The sequence below is a fragment of the Perca fluviatilis genome, chromosome 4, assembly GCF_010015445.1.
Source record: "Perca fluviatilis chromosome 4, GENO_Pfluv_1.0, whole genome shotgun sequence".
Classification (NCBI taxonomy): domain Eukaryota; kingdom Metazoa; phylum Chordata; class Actinopteri; order Perciformes; family Percidae; genus Perca; species Perca fluviatilis.
Genome location: NC_053115.1, coordinates 28,583,949 through 28,603,897, shown reverse-complemented (window position 1 = coordinate 28,603,897; position 19,949 = coordinate 28,583,949). Strand labels below are relative to the sequence as shown.

General features: G+C 41.8%; 1 protein-coding gene across 4 annotated transcripts in view; it reads left to right on the top strand.

Moving 5' to 3' along the window:
• Positions 1-19,949, top strand: part of chd5 (chromodomain helicase DNA binding protein 5) — a 54,353-nt gene that overhangs the window by 1,268 nt on the left and 33,136 nt on the right. For all 4 annotated transcript variants that reach the window (XM_039798250.1, XM_039798249.1, XM_039798251.1 and 1 more), the window contains exons 2-8: positions 7,395-7,546; positions 12,791-13,009; positions 16,561-16,679; positions 17,265-17,506; positions 17,593-17,705; positions 17,894-18,020; positions 18,329-18,495. In XM_039798250.1, coding sequence (XP_039654184.1) covers positions 7,395-7,546; positions 12,791-13,009; positions 16,561-16,679; positions 17,265-17,506; positions 17,593-17,705; positions 17,894-18,020; positions 18,329-18,495 — 1,139 coding nt within the window. The remainder of the gene's footprint in view (positions 1-7,394; positions 7,547-12,790; positions 13,010-16,560; positions 16,680-17,264; positions 17,507-17,592; positions 17,706-17,893; positions 18,021-18,328; positions 18,496-19,949) is intronic.

Sequence of the window (19,949 nt, the reverse complement as noted above, 5' to 3'; positions counted from 1 at the left end):
ACAGTGCTTATGGTGTGCCATGGTACCTTTACCTTGATCCTGTGCACTGTTGATGATGACCATGGTCAGGTCATCAACATCCCTTTAGCTCTAGGTCGTACACTAACTGAAATTAACTCTAACCCACATTCTCCACACACAGCTCAGCTTCAGTTCTCAGCCAAGTGTGTGCAGTATTTCTTGTGGCTGTAAAATGAATCTGTCAACCACTTTGGCAATGAACCAATTGTTGTAGGCTATACATTGACATTTTCTAATCCTTAAAGATGTTAAAAACTAATCAAGGCACAGGGGATGTTAAGATTCCCTAATAAATGACCTGTCCACAAGACGCTCGCCAATTTGTGGTCATTTTGTTTTCTTTGGGCTTATGGCCGGTGTCCATACACTCAACCAGTCTTTGTCCTAATAGCTGTGCTGGTAAAACAGTTAAAGCACCTGATTAGTTTTGGGAAATCCCAGTCACAGTGTTGAGCTGACTAAAATGATGTTTTCTATAGTAGTAGTTTAAGATTTGGATTTTCTTGACTGCTGCATCTAGAGCTGCAAAGATGAATCGAATAATCGATTAGTTGTGAACTATTAAATGAATCGCCAACTATTTTAATAATCGGTTTGAATAATTTGTTAAAGGAAAAAGTAAAAATTCTCTAATTCCAGCTTCTTAAATTGAATATTTTCTAGTTTCTTTTCTCTTATGACAGTAAACTGAATATCTTTGAGTTGTGGACAAAACAAGACATTTGAGGACGTCATCTTGGGCTTTGGGAAACACAGATCTACATTCAAAATAATCCACAGGCTAATCGACAATGAAAACAACAGTTCAGTTGCAGCCCTAGAGGCATCATAATGTCTGCTCGGTGATATGATAAACCAATGATGGGATTAGGTAAAGAGATGAGCCGCCATGACTTTAACATGCAGTCAAACTTGTAACTGTAGGGTGTCTGTCATGAGCAGCCAGGAGCCAGCTTCATCAAAATGTACATCCCAGTCAAACCGAGTCCTAAAGGGCTAAGGATCTGTTACCTGGTCCAGTGTGTCAGAGGCTGAGGTGATGAAGTGCATTCTACTGGGCATGAGTAATCTTTATGCCACGGGGTCAATTTGGCCAGTGCAGTGAATAGATTCCTATTTTCTTCTTCTCTTGCAGCTCGCTCTGAGGCATGGGCTGATTCGATGGTTCGATGTCAAGGGCAACACCTAAAACATGTTGCTTTGCCCTCTTCTTTTCTTTCACGTCCCAATGTGGAACGTTTCATGGTTAAAACATTAGATTGAGTGAAAGTAAAAGTTGAGTGTAAAAAGCCAATGAAATGTCTCCAGCCATTGGTCTGCCTCTAATTGCTGTTTAGTGATAATATGTTACACACAACTACATTAAAAAGGAGTGTATGGTCTATACGGAGGTACTTCAGACAGTCCCATGCAATAGGCCATCTCCTGAAAAGGTCCAAGGAATATTTAGAGAAAAAAACATTTAATGAATCATTTTCACCAACATGGTTGGTGAAAATGGTGCATTTCTTGCTCATTGTTCATGCCCGTTTTAAAGGTCTTGAGCATCAAATGCTGGTGTATTTAGTACTGTATCACTGTCACAACAAAGGGGCTATATTAATGGAAGTATATCATCTGCATATTATCATTTCTATCTATGACTAAAACATGATTTTCTATCAAATTGACAGGTTTGTAGGTATTGCCATTTTTTTCCTATAGGCTACACAATGTTTTTCATAAGCCAGAATAATACCAACAGGCTTGCACTGGATGGTGTGCAGTACAGAGAGAGACAAACAGAGTTAGAGAAGGGGGGAGACAAGAGAGAGTGTGTTTGAGTGTTGAAGCATCATCTATGACTGCCAGTCGTAGCCTGAGGGAGAACACAAGCACTGATGCGTGTCCCTAATAACCCTGTAGTTGGTTAAACATGTATATGAGAGGTAAGGTGGAATTGGTTATGGCAGGTTAGTGAGGATGTGTGAATAGTAATCCAGTTTGAAAAATCAAAACGTTTTCATGTGTCAGCAAGAAATTGATTTACGTCTGCCTTAATATTTTGTTATTTTTTTATTTTACGTTGTTGGCTATAAACGTATCAAAGGGACTCTTTAACATGGCCATCCCTTATGACGACACACTATGTAGTGAAGGGTAAATGTACTGACAGTTAGACAATAATATGTATTTATTACGTCTTAATGAAGATTTTTCTGTGGCTAAATGAAGATATCCGCACGGTAACGGTGGTAAATGTCTTTGCTGTCTTCTTTTTTGGTCATATCATATCAGTGTTGCGATTCCATTGTCATGCTGCTGATACAGGAAGCAGTGTTCAGACAGTTTACGACCTCCATCAACAGGCATCAAAGTGACAGACAGGGTCAGGAATCCAGGTCAGATTTTTCCCGACATCAAGATGCTTCCATGCAATTAAAACACAACAATGTAGAAGCACATCCTAGGGGGATTTCAGACCCCTAAAAGCTATGCTATCACAGCCTTTATTTGTTGTGGCACATAAAGTGTCCTAATTCCTTTTGTTTCACTCCGGGTGCTCACACTGTCACAGATTGTTCCATTGTGTTTTCTGTTTTAATTGTTTTGTTCTTCCCTAAAATTGAAAGATTATCATGAGCTTTGGTGTGCCTACAAATGTTATCCCCAATTGGAAAGAGCTCTATTTTTGGATCCCTCACTGTGAAAGTTGACACCATTTTTTTTTCCCTGCTGCGCGTGCACAAAGCCTGTGCTTGAAAGATGCAGGTTTTTTTAATGTGTATTTGCAGATGAGCGGTGCAGCATTCCAGTCTGTTTTATATCTTCTTTATATTGCACACATTATGATCTTGTGCATATATTGTCTATGATAGATATACTTTTAATGGTGCTATTTGGTCTTTATCCTTCCATCACTTTGATGATTACATTTTCTAATAATAGTCTATGGGTGTCTTTTTTTCTGAAGGCGTTTGAGGCCTAAGCTATAAGCACTTGATCAATGAAGAGAGAAAAAGCGGTGGCTCCGTTTTTTCCACCTCCTTAGCAAGCAGTGCTGGGCAACATTAAGTGGGCATTTCCACACAGGGGCCAACAGAGAAAGGGCTAATGTGCTTTCCAGTAAACTCTAGCTTCCTCACTTGCGAGTCGCTCATGAATCTCCCTTCTAATGGGTCAGTCCGGTGGCCAAGCCCTTGCAGGAAGGTCAGGACTGTGTCTGTGCCATCCGTCCACACTTTACAGAAGGCTCTTTTGCCAAGTGGAGCTTTGTTCCTCTGTCTAACAGAACCTAGTGCCAGACCTCCCTGTGCCACATGACTGAGCGCCCCCCCCCCTCTTTTCCAACACCCGGCACAGCCTGGTCCACTCACCAAGCAGAGAGATTATCATTCCCCTGATGGCCTTCCCTTTGGGGACTTCACAGGCCATTTACTGTCGGCAGGTTTCAGATTACATGGCAATGTAGGTGTTAAACACAGACATCTTTTGTTTTTCAATCAACTGCATTGCTGCCACACCTTCTGCCTATACACGAGGTGCATTACTGAGAGACCATTTGTACATTTTTATTTGCTTTCTAACGACAACCGTCACAGCTTCGAGGCTGTACTTCAGGCACAAGGGGTGCTTTGAGCTAAATGCTAACATGCTCACGATGACGATGCTAACATGCTGATGTTAAGCATCTGTTCACTGTTTTAGTTTAGCATGCTAACATTTGCTAATCATTATTTGGTCTTAAACCCAAAGTTTTGGGCAAATTAAAAAAAAAGATTACATGAATGTGTGCACCAAATTACGTGGCAATCCATCCAAAAATTGTTAAGACATTTCACTCAAAACTACAAATGTCAACCTCATGCTGAAAAACAAAAAAAATGTATGAGGATCACCAAAGCCATTAGGATTTTTTCATCTGGGAACTATGAATGTTTGTACAAAATGTTGTAGTGTTTAATCCAGTATAGATGTTGACATATTTTACAGAATAAGTGAAAACTTCGTCCAAATGGTGGCGCTACAGGGAAAGTCCTTTAGGATTCATCCTCTGGGGACCATGAATGTCTCTACAAAATGTCATGGAAATCTGTCCAGTAGTTGTTGAGATATTTCAATCTGGACCAAATTGGTGGACTGAGCGATCAACAAACCAACACTGCCATCCCTAGCATGCCACCAACATGGCTGGAAAGGACATAGTCTGCTCTGCTGCACATAATTGAACTTTTAAAACCTACATCAGTAACACTGCATCACCACTGTCAAGTTAGAGTGATCTATTGTTCAGAAAACAGAGCAAGGGACACACAGTCCGGCATCATCTGGTGCTTATAATCAGTGATGTGTGGTCAACATGTCACTCATTGAGACAAGAGGTGCAGACTGTGTGCTTTCAGTAATCCAGAGCCTTCTACATCTGCATCTGAGCCATGTCATCGTCTGTACATCTCAGTGAGATGCAAGGCTTGCATACATCATAGACTTACATACACCTGAGATGCAAAAGAGCTCCCTGTTTGAGATACTGAATACATAAACTCAAGGCTTTATTTAAAAAAGAGAGACATAAAGGAGAGAGGAGCACATGGATCTGTGTGTGAGGCAGGGCTGTTGTCAAGTCCACCTTTGTCGAGTCCAAGACAAGTCCAAGACCAGGACTAGTCGAGACCGAGTCAAGACCAAGTCCAAAAATTTTAGAGTCCAAGTCAAGATGAGAGGCAGTCAGTACCGAGACAGAAAGAAAAGAATCCTCTTCAAGACCATTTACATACCTGTTAATAATTTATGTAATGCGAGAGACAGTATCTTCTATTAAGATGATAATTTTGCTTTATTATTTGTAATAATCAGTCCCTCCAGAAAAACGCGATTATGCGATCGCATAATTCAATGCATAATCAGCCAGTTTTGCATATTTATGCGGGGGCCGCATTTTTTCAAATGTTGCGTTTACTTGACACAAGAGCAGCCATTTTCCCCTGTTACCATGGGGACGTTATGAAGTGACGTAATTACGCGACGTGAACATCATCGAAAAGCAGGGGGTTGGGGAATCACTTTTTTTTTGTTTTTCATCAAACCGCAGTTTTTGCAAGCTCCCGCAATTTCATCGCATAAAATTGCATAAATATCCCGCATATTCCATCGCAAAAAAATGTGCCACATAATTAAGGATTTTTGCCCGCAAAAATCACAAAAAAACTCCGCATTTTTCTGGAAGGACTGAATAATCAAAAAGAAAGCCAAATCAAGCCATATTATTTACTTAAAATATAAAATGGAAATGTTCCCATTCTTGAACTTATTACTTGTCCTGAAGAATTCATAGTACAAAGGGCTCGCTGACACTGCGTCTGTGGCCAAAATGAAAATGATTGAAGCCTGATGATTGAGGAATATGTTGCAGCCAGGCGTATACCAGGCAACCAATCTCAATGCCTGTTGTAGATGGATTTTGAATTAAACTAATACCTGCTTTCTGAACAAGCACGCTTCATCTGAGGTTTTGTTTTGAAGGAGGAAGTTACTTTAGAACAAAAGCATATAGTGCTGGACTCATTCGAGACCAACTAGAATATTTGGCAACTCCAATGGCCAAGTCCAAGACAAGTCCAAGTCCAAATACCAACGAGTCCAAGATAGATAGATAGATAGATAGATAGATCGATAGATCGATAGATAGATAGATAGATAGATAGATAGATAGATAGATCAATTCAATTGTATTGCTGTAAATGCTGTTTTAGATGCTTTTAAATACATAACTCACTACTTGCATTTTGACATGTAAGATAATTACGACCATTAAAAAAATGTTGTCAGTCAGCAGCTTTACTTTAAAAATATCGGACACATAAAGTGCAAGAAACCCCCAATTAGCTCTGAAGAAGGGGTCATACACTTCATCTGATGGTCAAAGGAAACACATTGAGCCTGACATTGCCACTAAAGCTTTGAAATCACTGGTGTGTGTGTGTGTGTGTGTGTGTGTGTGTGTGTGTGTGTGTGTGTGTGTGTGTGTGGTGGATGTGCCTCCTGCTAGCTTTGCTAAATAGGGGATAAGTGGTTGGTGGGGTTTGTGTGTCTACTACACAGGAATCCCTCCTCCCCAACTTCTCACTCCAGCTGCCCAGGGGAGAGGTAGACTGCAGGGCGAGAGTGTTGGCTGATTGACTCTGATACATGTGCTGCATATTTCATGCCCTCCAGTCTGTCTGCATGAGACACAGAGAGAGCGAAGGGAGACGCGCAGATAGAGAGATGGAAAGAGACAGAAAGACAGTCGGAGAGAGAGAGAACGAGATCGGGTCGACCTTTACGGGGCGGTTGCATCCTGCGTGTACTTCTCTGCGTGTCTCTTTATAGTGATGTATTGTTTGGGACTGTCTCCGTTCCTTACTTACTCCTCTGTGACCCACTATGGCATCACTGAAGTCTGCTGCGCTCAGCAGTCAGCCCCGTTTGTACACAGCAGCTCTGAGACAGTACAGCTGACAACCAGCAGCAGGTCGCTCTAGTCCCAGCAAGCATTAAAGGCAGAAGATCTGCTCAGTATACCTCAGTGGTCCTCCAGGGAGTTTCCATTTAGCGGCAGGGCATGCACTCCATCTATTTGTGCTTTGACGGGTAAAGTTGATACACAGTCAATGATGTGTGATTACGAGGTTTATTTTGCCAAGTGCTCCTGTCGGTCTGGCAACAATTCATCATTTTTTTTTTTCTTTTCAAAAACTGACTTTCACTTTGCTGTTCTTTCACAAGCAGCTAATGATTATTTTCATTATCGATTCATCTTTTCTTTTTTTATCTTTTGGATTACTTGTTTTTAGTGCTGGGCGGTGTGATCAAAAGTTTGTATCACGCTATTTTTTTATTTTTTTTCTCAGTTTCTCAGGATTTTTGTTGTTGTTGTTGTTGTTGCATGACAGGGACCACTGTCAGGAGTAACAGGAAGAATGAATGAAAGAACAAATAGTTTGTGTCACAAATAGTTTTGCCCTGTGAGTAAGCTGTTCATTTTTGTGTTAAAAGTTATATAACTATATGTTTTGTCTCACCAACTGTCCAAAACCCAAATATTAACAATTAACAATGATATAAAACAGAAAAGATGCAAATCCTCACATTAAAGTTGCTGGAACCAGTCAACGTTTGACATTTTTTCTTTGATAAGTGACAAAATTGTTGTTGATTTAATTTTTTTTTTATTACCAACAAATCCGTGTTCAAGCCAAACATGACGAGTCAGGCTCATTACAAGCTGAATTGGCTGTAAAGTCCTCAAACTCAACATCGTCAGCCACATTTCCAAACCTATCGTGTTAAATACTCGATGTACAGTATACTACATTGTGTTCCTCAGATAATGTTTTTGTTTCTGCGTCCAGATGAGGATGACGATGGGGAGCGCAACGCTGTTCCCCTCACACCCCTCGACAGCTTCTTCTCTGACAACGACTCCCTCAAACAACAAAAGAAGAAGAAGCCCAAAAAGATGAAAGAGGGGAAAATGCCCAAAGTTAAGAAGAGGAAAAAGGAGGTAAGGTGTAATTCAAACTCAACACCATCTGTAGTGACCTCGGACACAACAGCTTTGTGGCTCGAGCTGCACCCTGTGTTCTCTATTTCTCAAGCCACTGTCTCTCCAGTTGGATCAGAGGTGTGTTTTGGCTGCTGGACCGCCTCTGTCATCTAAATGAGAGGCAGTGGACCGTCTCAGGCTCAGAGGAGGTTGGCATCAGTTACACTGTCACTGCCAGTGTAAGCTGTGGGCATCAAGGGCCAGTTTAAAGTGTAGATTTGTGCCTGTGGTGCCGGTGCTGATGGCAGGGACTGTAGGTCAGAAATACAGCGATTGTGCCAAGCTAGCAGTGGGAGTCAGTGCTCTTACAGAGCGGGTTTGACAGTTGAATTTCTCCAGCCTTTAGGCCTGGTACACACTTAAATGGCTATTTTTTTAAACTGTAGCTTTTTTTTTTTTAGAGTGTTGGCCTTTCGTCCACACACAAACTGCGTTTTAGGTCACTGAAAACTTAGTCTGACTCACCGAATGTAGACCTTGGATATCTTGGAGTCTCCCTTTGGATTGCGTTTTTGGCCGGCATTCTTTTCTTCCGCTGTCTTCTCCACTATTTATTTTGCAAGTCCACTGTTGCTGCATTTTAGGGTTAGCGATTGTGATTGGTTTAAAAAAATACAAATAAGCAAAAGCATTTTTTTTCTTTCTTTACGGAAAGGATGTACGTGTGGACTAGTCTGCAACATTTATACAACATGTCAGAGGTTGGAGCTCCTCCAAACATTAACACTAGGGACACAGATTTGTTATGCTAAGATCTCTAATCACAAATATAAGATAATCACAAAACTTATAAAGCTAGCCTATGTGACTTTTGCCTCACAGCCACTGGGGGGCAAAAGTGATAATTATGGGTAAACAGTAAAACTAAAATGTAACAATAGTGAAATGAGTCAGTAATGTCCTTTATACAGCAATATCTAACTTTCTTGAAAATGTGCTAACATGAGCTAGCATTATCCATCATCGGTAAGGCCACAAGAACACACAAACATTTTCCAATGTGTTCACCAGCTAGTTGCTAACTTTGTCTGTGTACCATTTGGTGTTGGGAAAGTAGCATACACTGAGTTTATCTGAGTTTTCTTTTCCTTTTTTTTTTACAAAAAAACTGCTCCAGCTGGAAATGAGGTCAATGATAGCAGACATTGTAGGCTGGTGCTACATCATATTCTGTGACTAAATTATTGTATTGAAGTCTATTTCCCGTTGATTTGTGTTTCCCCTTCCCCTTGTTAACACGAATCCAAACAACAAATTAGTCATACCCTCAACCAGTCCTCTCTGCAACTCCCATCTATAACCTAACCTGAACCCTAACCCAAGGGTGAAACTGACTTAGTCGTGGCCGGGTTGGCTCAGTGGGTGGAGCATGCGCACATAAACATAGAGGTTTATGCCTCGACGCAGAGGACCAGGGTTCGAATCGGACCTGCATGTCTTCCCCCTCTCCCTCCCCCTTTCTCACCTAGCTGTCTTATCCATTAAAGGCGGAAACGCCCCAAAAAAATAATCTTAAAAGAAAAAAAAAAGAAACTGACTTGGTCTTAAGACATCTTGTCAAACTAACGATCAGGTCACCGAATTTAAGGAGTTACACACCAGAAAATCCAAACTATCGGCTATAAGTCAGTGGACTTATGAGCAACACCTTTGACATTATTACACATGTTCATTGGGTCCACTGTCACCACAACTTTTAAGGAGAATTTGGCAAACAAAGATGGCATCTCGTCAAGTCAGTGCCGACGTCGCTGGAAAAGTTTCTTCCGCATTTTTACTTTTCCTGGCAATTTGAGCCAAACTCTGAAGCTATAAGAATGCTTCGTTCAATGATTACAGGAATTCACTGTATTCCCCGTGCGTTTCCTGCCTGTGCTGGCGAAAGCTTTAACAGTGTCACTGACATAGCCAGGATGTTCCCCTCTGCTGGCTGGAGATGCCAGCAGTGCTGCGAGGAGCTTGGCTGGCCAGGCTGCCACCCGGCCCTTTGGCTGCTTGTGGTAAACACTGAGCTCTGGGTCTCACTGAGCTAATGAGGGGGGGGGACTCCCTCTGACACTCTCCTCCCTCTCTCTCTAACACAAACACACACACACACACACACACACACACTCTGACTATGCTCTGTATTCTCGTCTTTCTTCCCTCTCCTCTCGCCTCTCACATACATCCCCTCACTCTGCCTTGACCGTGATGCCGCTGCTTCGTTACTGCCTTTGCATCAAAGGAACTGCAACTCTCTTGCTTTCTTTCTTTTCTTTCTTCCTCTCCACCCTCCCTATTGTTGCTCTCGCTCTCTCTTTCCTTCCCACCGAGGAGCTGCTGCTGCTGTAATTCACTTCCAATCAATCCCCAAATGTTGGTGTCAGACAGGGGCCAAAAGTCAATTGGGGTCAGAGACTGTCAGTGGCACATCCCAGTCTCAGGTTAGAGCTACTGGCGGAGCGAATGGCAGTGGAACAGAGGAACTATGTGGACGTGAAGGGATGTTCTGTCTCCCTTTCAACAAAATGAAATCTAAATCAAGGGAATAGAAGTTTATAGAAGACAGTTCATTTTATTGGAAAGGGAAGAGGCTGCAGTTTGGCAACAATAAAACATCCATGAAGCTGTGAGGGAGCCGCTTGTAGCTTTAATATTTTTGCTGAAACACACTCATTTTTAAGACGAGCCTCCGTCTTGTTTTTATAAGTTCGGTATCCTCTCATGAATTGTGAGTCAACAGAGAGCTGTTGCTGATTCCCGGGAAAAAGACAAGGCTGTTGTTTTAGAACCATGAAGTGTTTTTACAGCAGTATTTTTCCTTGTTGAGCCAGATTTTATTGAATATCCACGTCTTTGCTCATTTTCTGCGTGCATCCTCTGCAATCTCCCTGAGGCAGAGCCATTATGGGGAAGCATCTAATTTGATTATGTTATCAGCACTTATTTGATTTGCTTCCCTCTAAAAGTGAAGACGTAGAGACACCCTCTTTGTTGCTGCCAGTGTCCTCTCCGGTCCTACAGTAAGATGTATGTGTAATATTGAACTCTGGGCCACGGTGAGGGCTTTGAACGGGTCCACCTTGTCTTTGCAGTTGGTCTCAACAGTGGTTCTGCTTCTTTGCTTTTCCCTCCTCCATCTCCACCCCCACTCCCATCCCCCATCCACTATCTTTAATTTACTCTCTCTCTCTCTCTCTCTCTCTCTCTCTCTCTCTCTCTCTCTCTCTCTCTCCTTGTTCATATGCATAGATGAGATTTGTCTAGACGGGTGCTGGAGCACCAGCTCTGCAACCACAGTGCCTCTGCATAACAAGCTCGTTATGCAAACGTGTCTGATTGGATGGCACTGTTCCATTGGCTGGCACTGTGATAGAGAGTTTGTGTGTGTGTGTGTGTGTGTGTGTGTGTGTGTGTGTGTGTGTGTGTGTGTGTGTGTGTGTGTGTGTGTGTGTGTGTGATGGTGAGGGAGGGTGGGAGGCGAGTGAGTGGCAGGATAGAAAGAGTGAGAGAGAGAGAGAGAGAAAGAAAGAAAGGGGGAGCTGTAATGAGAGAGAGAGAGTGATGGAGAAAATAATGGAGGGGGGGGGCTGCGCGATGTTAAAGAGAGAAAGTGAGAGAAATGGAAGGCGTGCGGGGGGGGGGGGTAAGCTATGAGAAAGAGAGAAAGGAAACTAGGAGGAGAGAGGAAGAGAGAGAGAGAGAGCCAGACACTGCTCAAATGTGGTCACCATGGCAACACAGCCAGGCTGCTGGTAGGGTTGGCAGGCGCTGCGGCAACGTGAGGCTTTCCACTGCGCTGCAGAGCAAAACGCCTGTAAGTCTCTCCATGGAGCCACACAGGCCTGCTGAGCAACAGGCAGCGAGCAGAGCAAAAAAAAAAAAAAAAAAAAAGCTGCTGTGCTCTAATTCCCTCCATAGCATGTGCACACACATGTTCGCACACAGAAACCTGCATATTGTACACATATACATTTATGAAAGGCATACGCACAAACACATCTTTACACAAACGGAAAAGAAACACACCAGAAAAGAGAAATTACAAAAATGTCCAAAAGACAAACACTGACACATGTGCATGCAAACAAACCCCCACCCCTCCCCACACACACGCGCGCGCGCACACACGCATGCACACACGCACACACTTACAGATCAAAGGAAGATTCAGAAATACACACACTGTATATGCACAAACATACCACACACACACAAGCACACAAAGAATTAGGTGAGAGGTGCATACTGGGAGAAACACCAGATACTTTCTCCCCCTTTTTTTTTACTCAATCATGATCACGCACCAGTGAATTTGTTCATATGCAACATTCCTTATCACACAAACAACACCTGTTAACTATACAGCCGTCCAGATGTCTCCTATTAAACTGGCAGGATGCAGCTCAGTCCGCACATCGAGCTCTGAGTGGTGATTGGCTGAGGTGTTTTTTTGCTTTTCCTTTTAGTTCGATTGTGTGTAAAAGGTGAGCGTGCTTCTGACTCCGCTCCTCATCAACTCACTGCTAACCGTGGACTTGTAACGTCATAACGTACGCATTTCATCACAGGCAGAAGAGTTATAATATTAGTAAAGCAGGGACACTTTGAAATGATGTAATTTAATGTATGTTAATGCCATCAAGAAGAAGCTTGAGCGTGGGTGGCTGCTGTGGGCTGGGAGCTTTAATCCCCAACCCCTGGCAAAAATGAATGCCCGTGCTTAAACTATCATTGAGTTTCATATTTTAATTATCTATATTTGCATCACTACATTTGAAATTCTGTCTCAGAGGATACATCTTAACTGGAGATAGATTTCCTTTGTAGTGTCAATGGTAAAATACAGCCCCTTGAATTCAGTTTAGACCGAGGAATCTGGCTTTGATGCGAGCTTCAGTCGCGTCTTGAGTTAAAGAGCAAGATTCAGAGTCAGATTCAACCTGTTTACGTTTGTAAAAATAGCTGTTTGGCAGGAGCTCCTGACTATATCAAAGACATGTGAATATTGCTTGGGTGAAATTTCATTCAGCACAAATATAGTTGTAGTTTTGTGAAGATGTAAGATGCACACATCTGTATACGCTGGAGAATGAGAGAGATCAGCGAAAGCCATCCGATCGTCACACATTCTCATGTCCCGCTGTTACCAAATAACCAATATTGTGCATTTACTTCTACGTATATGTAATGTTAATGTGCCCATGTCAAATGCCTCAGGGAGAAATCCAGCCACGAGTTGACAGCGACCTGGAGGAGACCTCAGAGGTGGAGGAGGAACGGGAACGTCCAGAAATAGGCTCTGAGAGTGAGAGTAGCACGTACGGCCCAACCAAAAAGAAGAAGAAGAAACCGAGGGAGAAGAAAGAGAAGAAGCCCAGGAAGAAAAAGAGAGATGAGGAAGATGACGAAGATGACAATGATGATGGGAACCTGAAAGTAAGTCTTAGTCTAGGTCCATGTGGCTGAAACAGATCACTTCTTGTATTCTGCTGGATTCTGTATGGTAAAGCAACATTTGATAAAGAGCCCAAAAGTAGAGTGCCTAAAATGTCTTAATATTAGAGTCCCATTTGAATTTCTCTTGATATAATAATAATAATAATAATAATAATAATAATAATAATAATGAATTAATTTTAAAGGGATAGTTCAGATTTTCCGTCACCGAAGCTAAGCTATGTACTGCTGTGGACGGGGACAGAAGCTGAATGTATTTTAACCATCTAAAAAAATCAATATTAGTGCATGCCATATTTAGAATATTTTTACCATTTACCTTGCCATCAGACAGCCGTGTTTAAGTTTACTATGGGGAACCTGAAGACGTTATCTATGCTCTCTTCAGAGCCACCAGACTCTTTTGACAAAAACCATACCATTTACTTTGCAGAACACGGGAGTTTCTGGTCTACCGCTGCCTTGATCGGTTAGTTTGTTAGTTTTGTTAGTTCATTTAGAACACCAAAGTGACACGACAAAAAAAAAAAAAAAAAATTCTAGATATTATGTATAATCACTTTCATATTGATTTAGAGTAAAACGATTTCTAGTAATCTTAACAGGTCTGTCTGACGGCAAGGTAAAGTGGTGAAAATATTCTAAATATATAAATTAATGATTCATGAGTAAATTAGTTTGTATTCCATTATCTTTTTACTTTGTGGTATGCTTGTACTACAGTATAATGAACATTTATTAAAGGTCCCATGGCATGAAAAATTCACTTTATGAGGTTTTTCAACATTAAAGGTGCAATATGCAATATTGTATGTAATACTGGCAGCTAGCGGTTAAAATAGTTACTGCACTACCAATTCAAAATACTAGAGAGTCGTTTCCCCCGCCCCTTCCTGCCCAGACTCGAAGTTCACGGGGGTTGCCAGGCTGAGACCGCAGCATTCACAACAATGTTGCTAGACGCTTTTCTCACATAGCCAGACTTTATTTCACAGCATAGCAGAGTAGCTAACGTTAGATGCTAGTCTCACATAGCCAGACATTACTTCACAGCATAGCAGAGTAGCTAACGTTAGATGCTAGTCTCACATAGCCAGACATTACTCCACAGCACAGCAGAGTAGCTAACGTTAGATGCTGGCTATATTGACAGTCATAAAAGCCCGTGCTCACGCGGAGCTCTGTAACCAACTGACAGACACACTTTTTCGGCTTAAAATTACAGTATGAACCGCTAAAAACACAACAGCCTCACCGTCCTCTCCACACACCAGTCAGGCACACTTCCTCGGCTTAGAATTACAATACGAAACGCTAAAAATACCACTACCTTGCCGACGGAACACACTTCATTGGCTTAGAATTACGGCAACAATCGCTAAACACACTGCAAACTCACAGTCCTCTCTTCCCGATATACAGCCCCACTCTCTTGGCTTAAAATAACTCACCATTGTCGGCTCCAGCCGCTGAACTACACGTTGTAAACAGCCATGGCCCGCTTGCCTGGTCCTCCCGGTAACGTTAGCAGTTAACAGGGTTAGCATGGCGGCGTTAGCCAGGACCAGTCGGGATCACTTTACTGGCTGTGTCTCAATTGTTTTTGCGAGTAACCAACTCGGGTACTCTAGCTATATAATTCAATGTGAGTACACAAATGTTGAAATGACATAAAATGCCCGTCCCTAGTGGCTGTGATAAATTAGCCTGAAGCTAATGCTTACCTGTTCAGGAGGAAATAAGCCAATTCTGCATCCTTTTGGGATCTAAGCTGTCTCCATCTTTCAAATACATCTCCAATATTTACCAGGGGGTTATTACGTCTCCGGTCACGCAACTGTTAGAAACATGCTGTTTTCTTTTTTTTTAGGTCGGGTAGAATCTATCTCCGTTGATCCTGTTCGTTTGTTTGCTGCTTTCATGGCTGTACTACCATTACAGCTGTAGTGCGCTGGGTTTACGTTTTTACAGGTATATCTGGCAACCCGGCCTGGCTGTCAAACTGGGCCGTTGATAACAACACACAGGCCAAAACATAAACATAAATTCCGTCACAGAATGTAAATTTCAAAAAGAAAAAATACTGACATTAGCATTGTTGTCAGAAAAGATAGTATTTCAGTTTAACATGTTTCCTTAATATCTGATGAGGCATTGGGGTAATTTTTGGATTTATTACTGTACAAATATTACATATTGGACCTTTAATATGCGTTCCCCCAGCCTGCCTATGGTCCCCCAGTGGCTAGAAATGGCGATAGGTGTAAACTGAGCCCTGGGTATCCTGCTCTGCCTTTGAGAGAATGAAAGCTCAGATGGTCCGATCTGGAATCTTCTCCTTATGAGGTCATAAGGAGAAAGGTTACCTCCCCTTTCTCTGCTTTGCCCGCCCAGAGAATTTGGACCGCCCACGAGAAAGAGAGAGACATCATGGCTTGCAAACAAGCAAAGCATGGCAGTTGGTCAAGGCCACACCTCCACCTTGCCCCCCCCCCTCTCTCCTCCTCAATTGCATTTAAAGCTACAGACACAGAAATGGCACATCCAAAGGAAAGCTCATTGTGGGACTGGCTCTAATGGCTGTAATTCTGCACCAAGGCTGAATTTCGGGAAAGAGACTTCAGATACAGTATTAGGGGACCACTAAGGTCTATATAAAAGCATCAAAAGAGCAGCATGTCATAGGACCTTTAACTAGTCCTTTGAAAAGTTACATAAATATGTACAAATATGTAATCAATAAATTAGACTATTATCTTTTCTGTCATTGTGGTCATTTTCCAAAAGAACATCTGTCTTGAAAATAACTTAAGTACAATGATTGGCACAATGTACTACTGAAACCTAAAAGATCCCTCAAGCTTTAAGACATATAAAAATACTCTGCTTGGAATAATAATTAGTGTTTGATATGGTTAAAGTTACACCTGCTCCTTTTTCCTTCATTGAAAAAATCTAGAATGTATGAAAATGCGAATGTTGTTGATTTCAAAATTGTATCTGCTCGACACAAGATGTCTCCTATTTCACAGAAAAATCAATTCTTAGCGTATGTGCACTGGAGGCTTCAAGTTTCCTCGTCGGAAGAAATGTTGTCACAGCCCAGGCTCAGTGAGCCAGACCACACAAGATTTAAAGCGATATAAACCATATTTAATTTGAAACTAAGACAAAAACAACATCATAAAATGAATCTGTAGTCTGTAGGTGAGTGGTGGTTGCAATGCCGAACGTACGTGTGGTGTTGTGAAGGTAAAACAAAGAGGAGAGGTCACATAGAAACTTTCTGCCTTCAGAGAAAAACAGCTTTTTGCTTGGAGGCGGACTTTGAAATATGGCGTCGGCCTACCTTCTAAGTGGCCTTGCAGTCCAACAATGTCAAAAAGTCCTTTAAAACGATCTAAAGTACCGTAGTCAATTTGTTTTATTATTTGGGATGGCCATTTCTGAAAGGGCTATGGGTGATCAACACAGTTCTTAAACATTATTTAGCATATGAATTTTGATATATCCCATCTGTATTTCCCTAGGAACCCAAATCATCCAGCCAGTTGATGCAAGAGTGGGGTCTGGAAGACGTTCAGTATGGCTTCACCGAGGACGACTATAAAACCATCACTAACTACAAGGCTTTCAGCCAGTTCCTCAGGCAAGCATCTCATTTTGCCTCTGGGTTATATTTCCTATGTTAACTACTCTGTTCCGCTTCTGTTTCTGAGGATTGTCAGAAACCCTCACTTCCGAAACAAAACAAAAAAACTCCACAGTGAGACCAGGGTGTGCTGTGACGAGCAATGCTCTTTTTGTTTGTGCTACAAAGCTCGGCTGTTGGTATAAAGAGTCTGTCTCACCTGGGGCTGTCTGGCTCAGCTAAGCCTCTGCTCTGACAAAGTGGAGCATGAGCTCCTGCAGTGCCCCCTGTGAGTAGTCAGCTGCTTACTGGATGCCTGTGACAGCCGGGAGGCTCTGGGACTCGGTGCGCTGACCCACTATCTTTCACAGGCCAGCGTGCCAAACCTCAAGCTGTTGCCTGACAAATCGCAAACACGACATACGCACAGCAAAGCAAAGGGGGAAACTAAACTTAAGGGGCAGTGGGATGTCAGCAAATTAGGACCTAGTTCCCTCCAGTGCTGAGGGAAGTAGAGATTACATCAACAGGAACGAAGTGTGACATAATAAAGCTGCCGTTGTTGTCGCCTCCCCCCCCCCACCCCCCCTTGGTTTTATTTAGGCCTCTCATTGCCAAGAAGAACCCGAAGATTCCCATGTCAAAGATGATGACAGTGTTAGGGGCCAAGTGGCGAGAGTTCAGTGCCAACAACCCCTTCAAAGGCGCATCTGCCACCGCCGTGGCTGCTGCCGTGGCCGCCGCCGTGGAAACGGTTACCGTGGCTCAGCCAACGTCTGTCAGCAGCGGCCATCCGAGCCCTCAGCTGGGGCCAATCAAAAAAGCCAAAACCAAAGAGGGAAAGGGTAAGGCCTAGTGAACCGTGACTGAACACATATTTTCTGAAATAATAGCGAGAATGCCGCTGGGTTGACGCGTCTGTGTGTCTCAGGACCAGGAGTCAGAAAGAGAAGCAAGTCTGTGAAGGAGGTCAAGAAGAAACCCAAGCCGAAGAAGACCAAATCAAAGTCGGGCCAAAGTGGGAAGAAGAAGAAAGCGTCCTCGGTATGTGTTGTTTGTTCCACAACCGTCTCCCTCTGCTCATTCTTCCACTACTCTATATTTTCAATGGCATCAAAGTGACCAGACTGCTTGCTGCGCTTTCTGTGAAAGTTGGTTTATTTTAATTCGTTGTGTAGCTCTGAGCTCTTTAGTGTGTGTGTGTGTGTGTGTGTGTGTGTGTGCTTCTCCAGAGTGAGGAGGACTTCCTGGAGGAGTCAGACTTTGATGACATCAGCATCCACAGTGCCTCTGTGCTTTCTGATACCTCGGGGGCCGCCACCAAGAAAAAGGCTCGACGTGGGCGGAAAAAAAGGAAAAGTATGTTTACTGTCTACACACGCCATGCTCTGTGGTGTGTTTTCTTTCCCTCCGAAATCCCATTTAAATCCCTCAGAACCAGTCTGTTTGATTATGGGTAACGAGGAAATTAAAATGTGTTTTTTTTTTTTTTTTAAAAGCTTTATTTCTTTTGGGAATGTTTTCTGAAGGCAGATGCTCTTTCTCAGCAGCTATTATAGCTCTTATAGAGTCGGTCGATCTTATATACCGTTGGTAACAGCTGCATTAGAAGTGAATTTCTGTATGTGGGGATTTCCCACGTTTGCCTCCTCCTCTACCTGCTCCAGAGGAAGATGGGGATGGTTATGAGACGGACCACCAGGACTACTGTGAGGTTTGCCAGCAGGGAGGAGAGATCATCCTGTGTGACACCTGTCCCAGAGCGTACCACCTGGTCTGTCTGGACCCGGAGCTGGAGAAGGCTCCCGAGGGCAAATGGAGCTGTCCACACTGTGTGAGTATATAAATATATTTATAAAGTCATTTTGGTAACATTTTAAAATAACAATCTGACTATAATATCACTAATAAATGGTAAATTGAGAGCTAATCAAACTTAAGTTAATAGTTATTCTACTGTTAACAAACGACAACATGATGATTTATAATTAATAAATAATTTATAATGGTTTATTAATTACTAGTAATGTTTTAATGTATGTTATTTTAACAGTTTATTGTTGCACACATCATAACATTTTACAAATTAAGTATTTGCTAATGATTACTAAAGGATTTGTTGACCCTTGAGAACGTGTTTGTAAACTGTCAATTAACATTACTTGGATGGCTATTATAAAGTTGCAACTGATGAAAATAATACCTTGTTAATGGTTAATAACTACTTTGTAAATCTTCTATAAACATGGTTTAGACAGCTTTTATCACGGTACTAATACATAATCATCTCTTTTATAGATCACCATAAAAGGCCAAATTAATGTTACTTGATGCATTATAAACCACTTATTAAGTATTAACTAATTATCATAAGCATTAGTTAATTAGCAACTTTAGAATAGCATCCAAATAATGTTTATAGATGGTTTATAAAACAAGTATTAACTGTATATTAAAATGTATAAACTAATTACTTTACATTATGCTAAACTAATGATAAAATAAAAACATTAATTATAACATTACTAATAATTACTAAACATTATAAAGCCTCATTTTATTGTTTGGTAACAGTAAAATAACTATATTAAATAAATAAACTAATAAACTAATATTTAATTAATTAATTATCAATTTACCATTTGTCAATAAGAGTTATTGTAAAGTGTTACCGTTATTCTTTATGTATGCAAAGAACCGTCTAAGGTGCTCATCTGTGAGGAAGTATTTTGGGGAGTGTTTACAGTGCAGGAGGTAAATGCAGTGGGTAGTGTGTTATCTGCATCAACTGGGCTTTTATGAACATTTCACAGCTCTGTAATTTAAGCATTTGAGATAAGTTAACGCCATATTTCATACATCATCCCGTGACATGACATGTTCTTATCTCAGTTTTGACAAGCCTGGCTCTAGACTGCAGTGGCCCTAAGACATCCTCCACCATATACTGTATGTCACTTTCTTCTGATCGGTACACATTGGAATTTCATGGTACGACTCTGACTAATCTGTTTAAACAGCGTAAGTGTGCTGGGATATTTGAGTGGCATGTAATGTGGTCTGAATAAGACCTTATCTTCAACAGTGGTTCTCAACCTTGTAGTCTGGCATTGCCTAAACCTATCTCCACAGCTCTGTGTAGTAAGGTCTTGGCTACGCCACACATACATGCTTGGATAGGAGAAAAATAACGCTTCTCGGAAAGGAACTTGTTTTGGTGGGACAGTTGCACCCCGCAAAAAAAAAATGCACATACAATATTAAATGAAGTCAACTGTTTACACAATA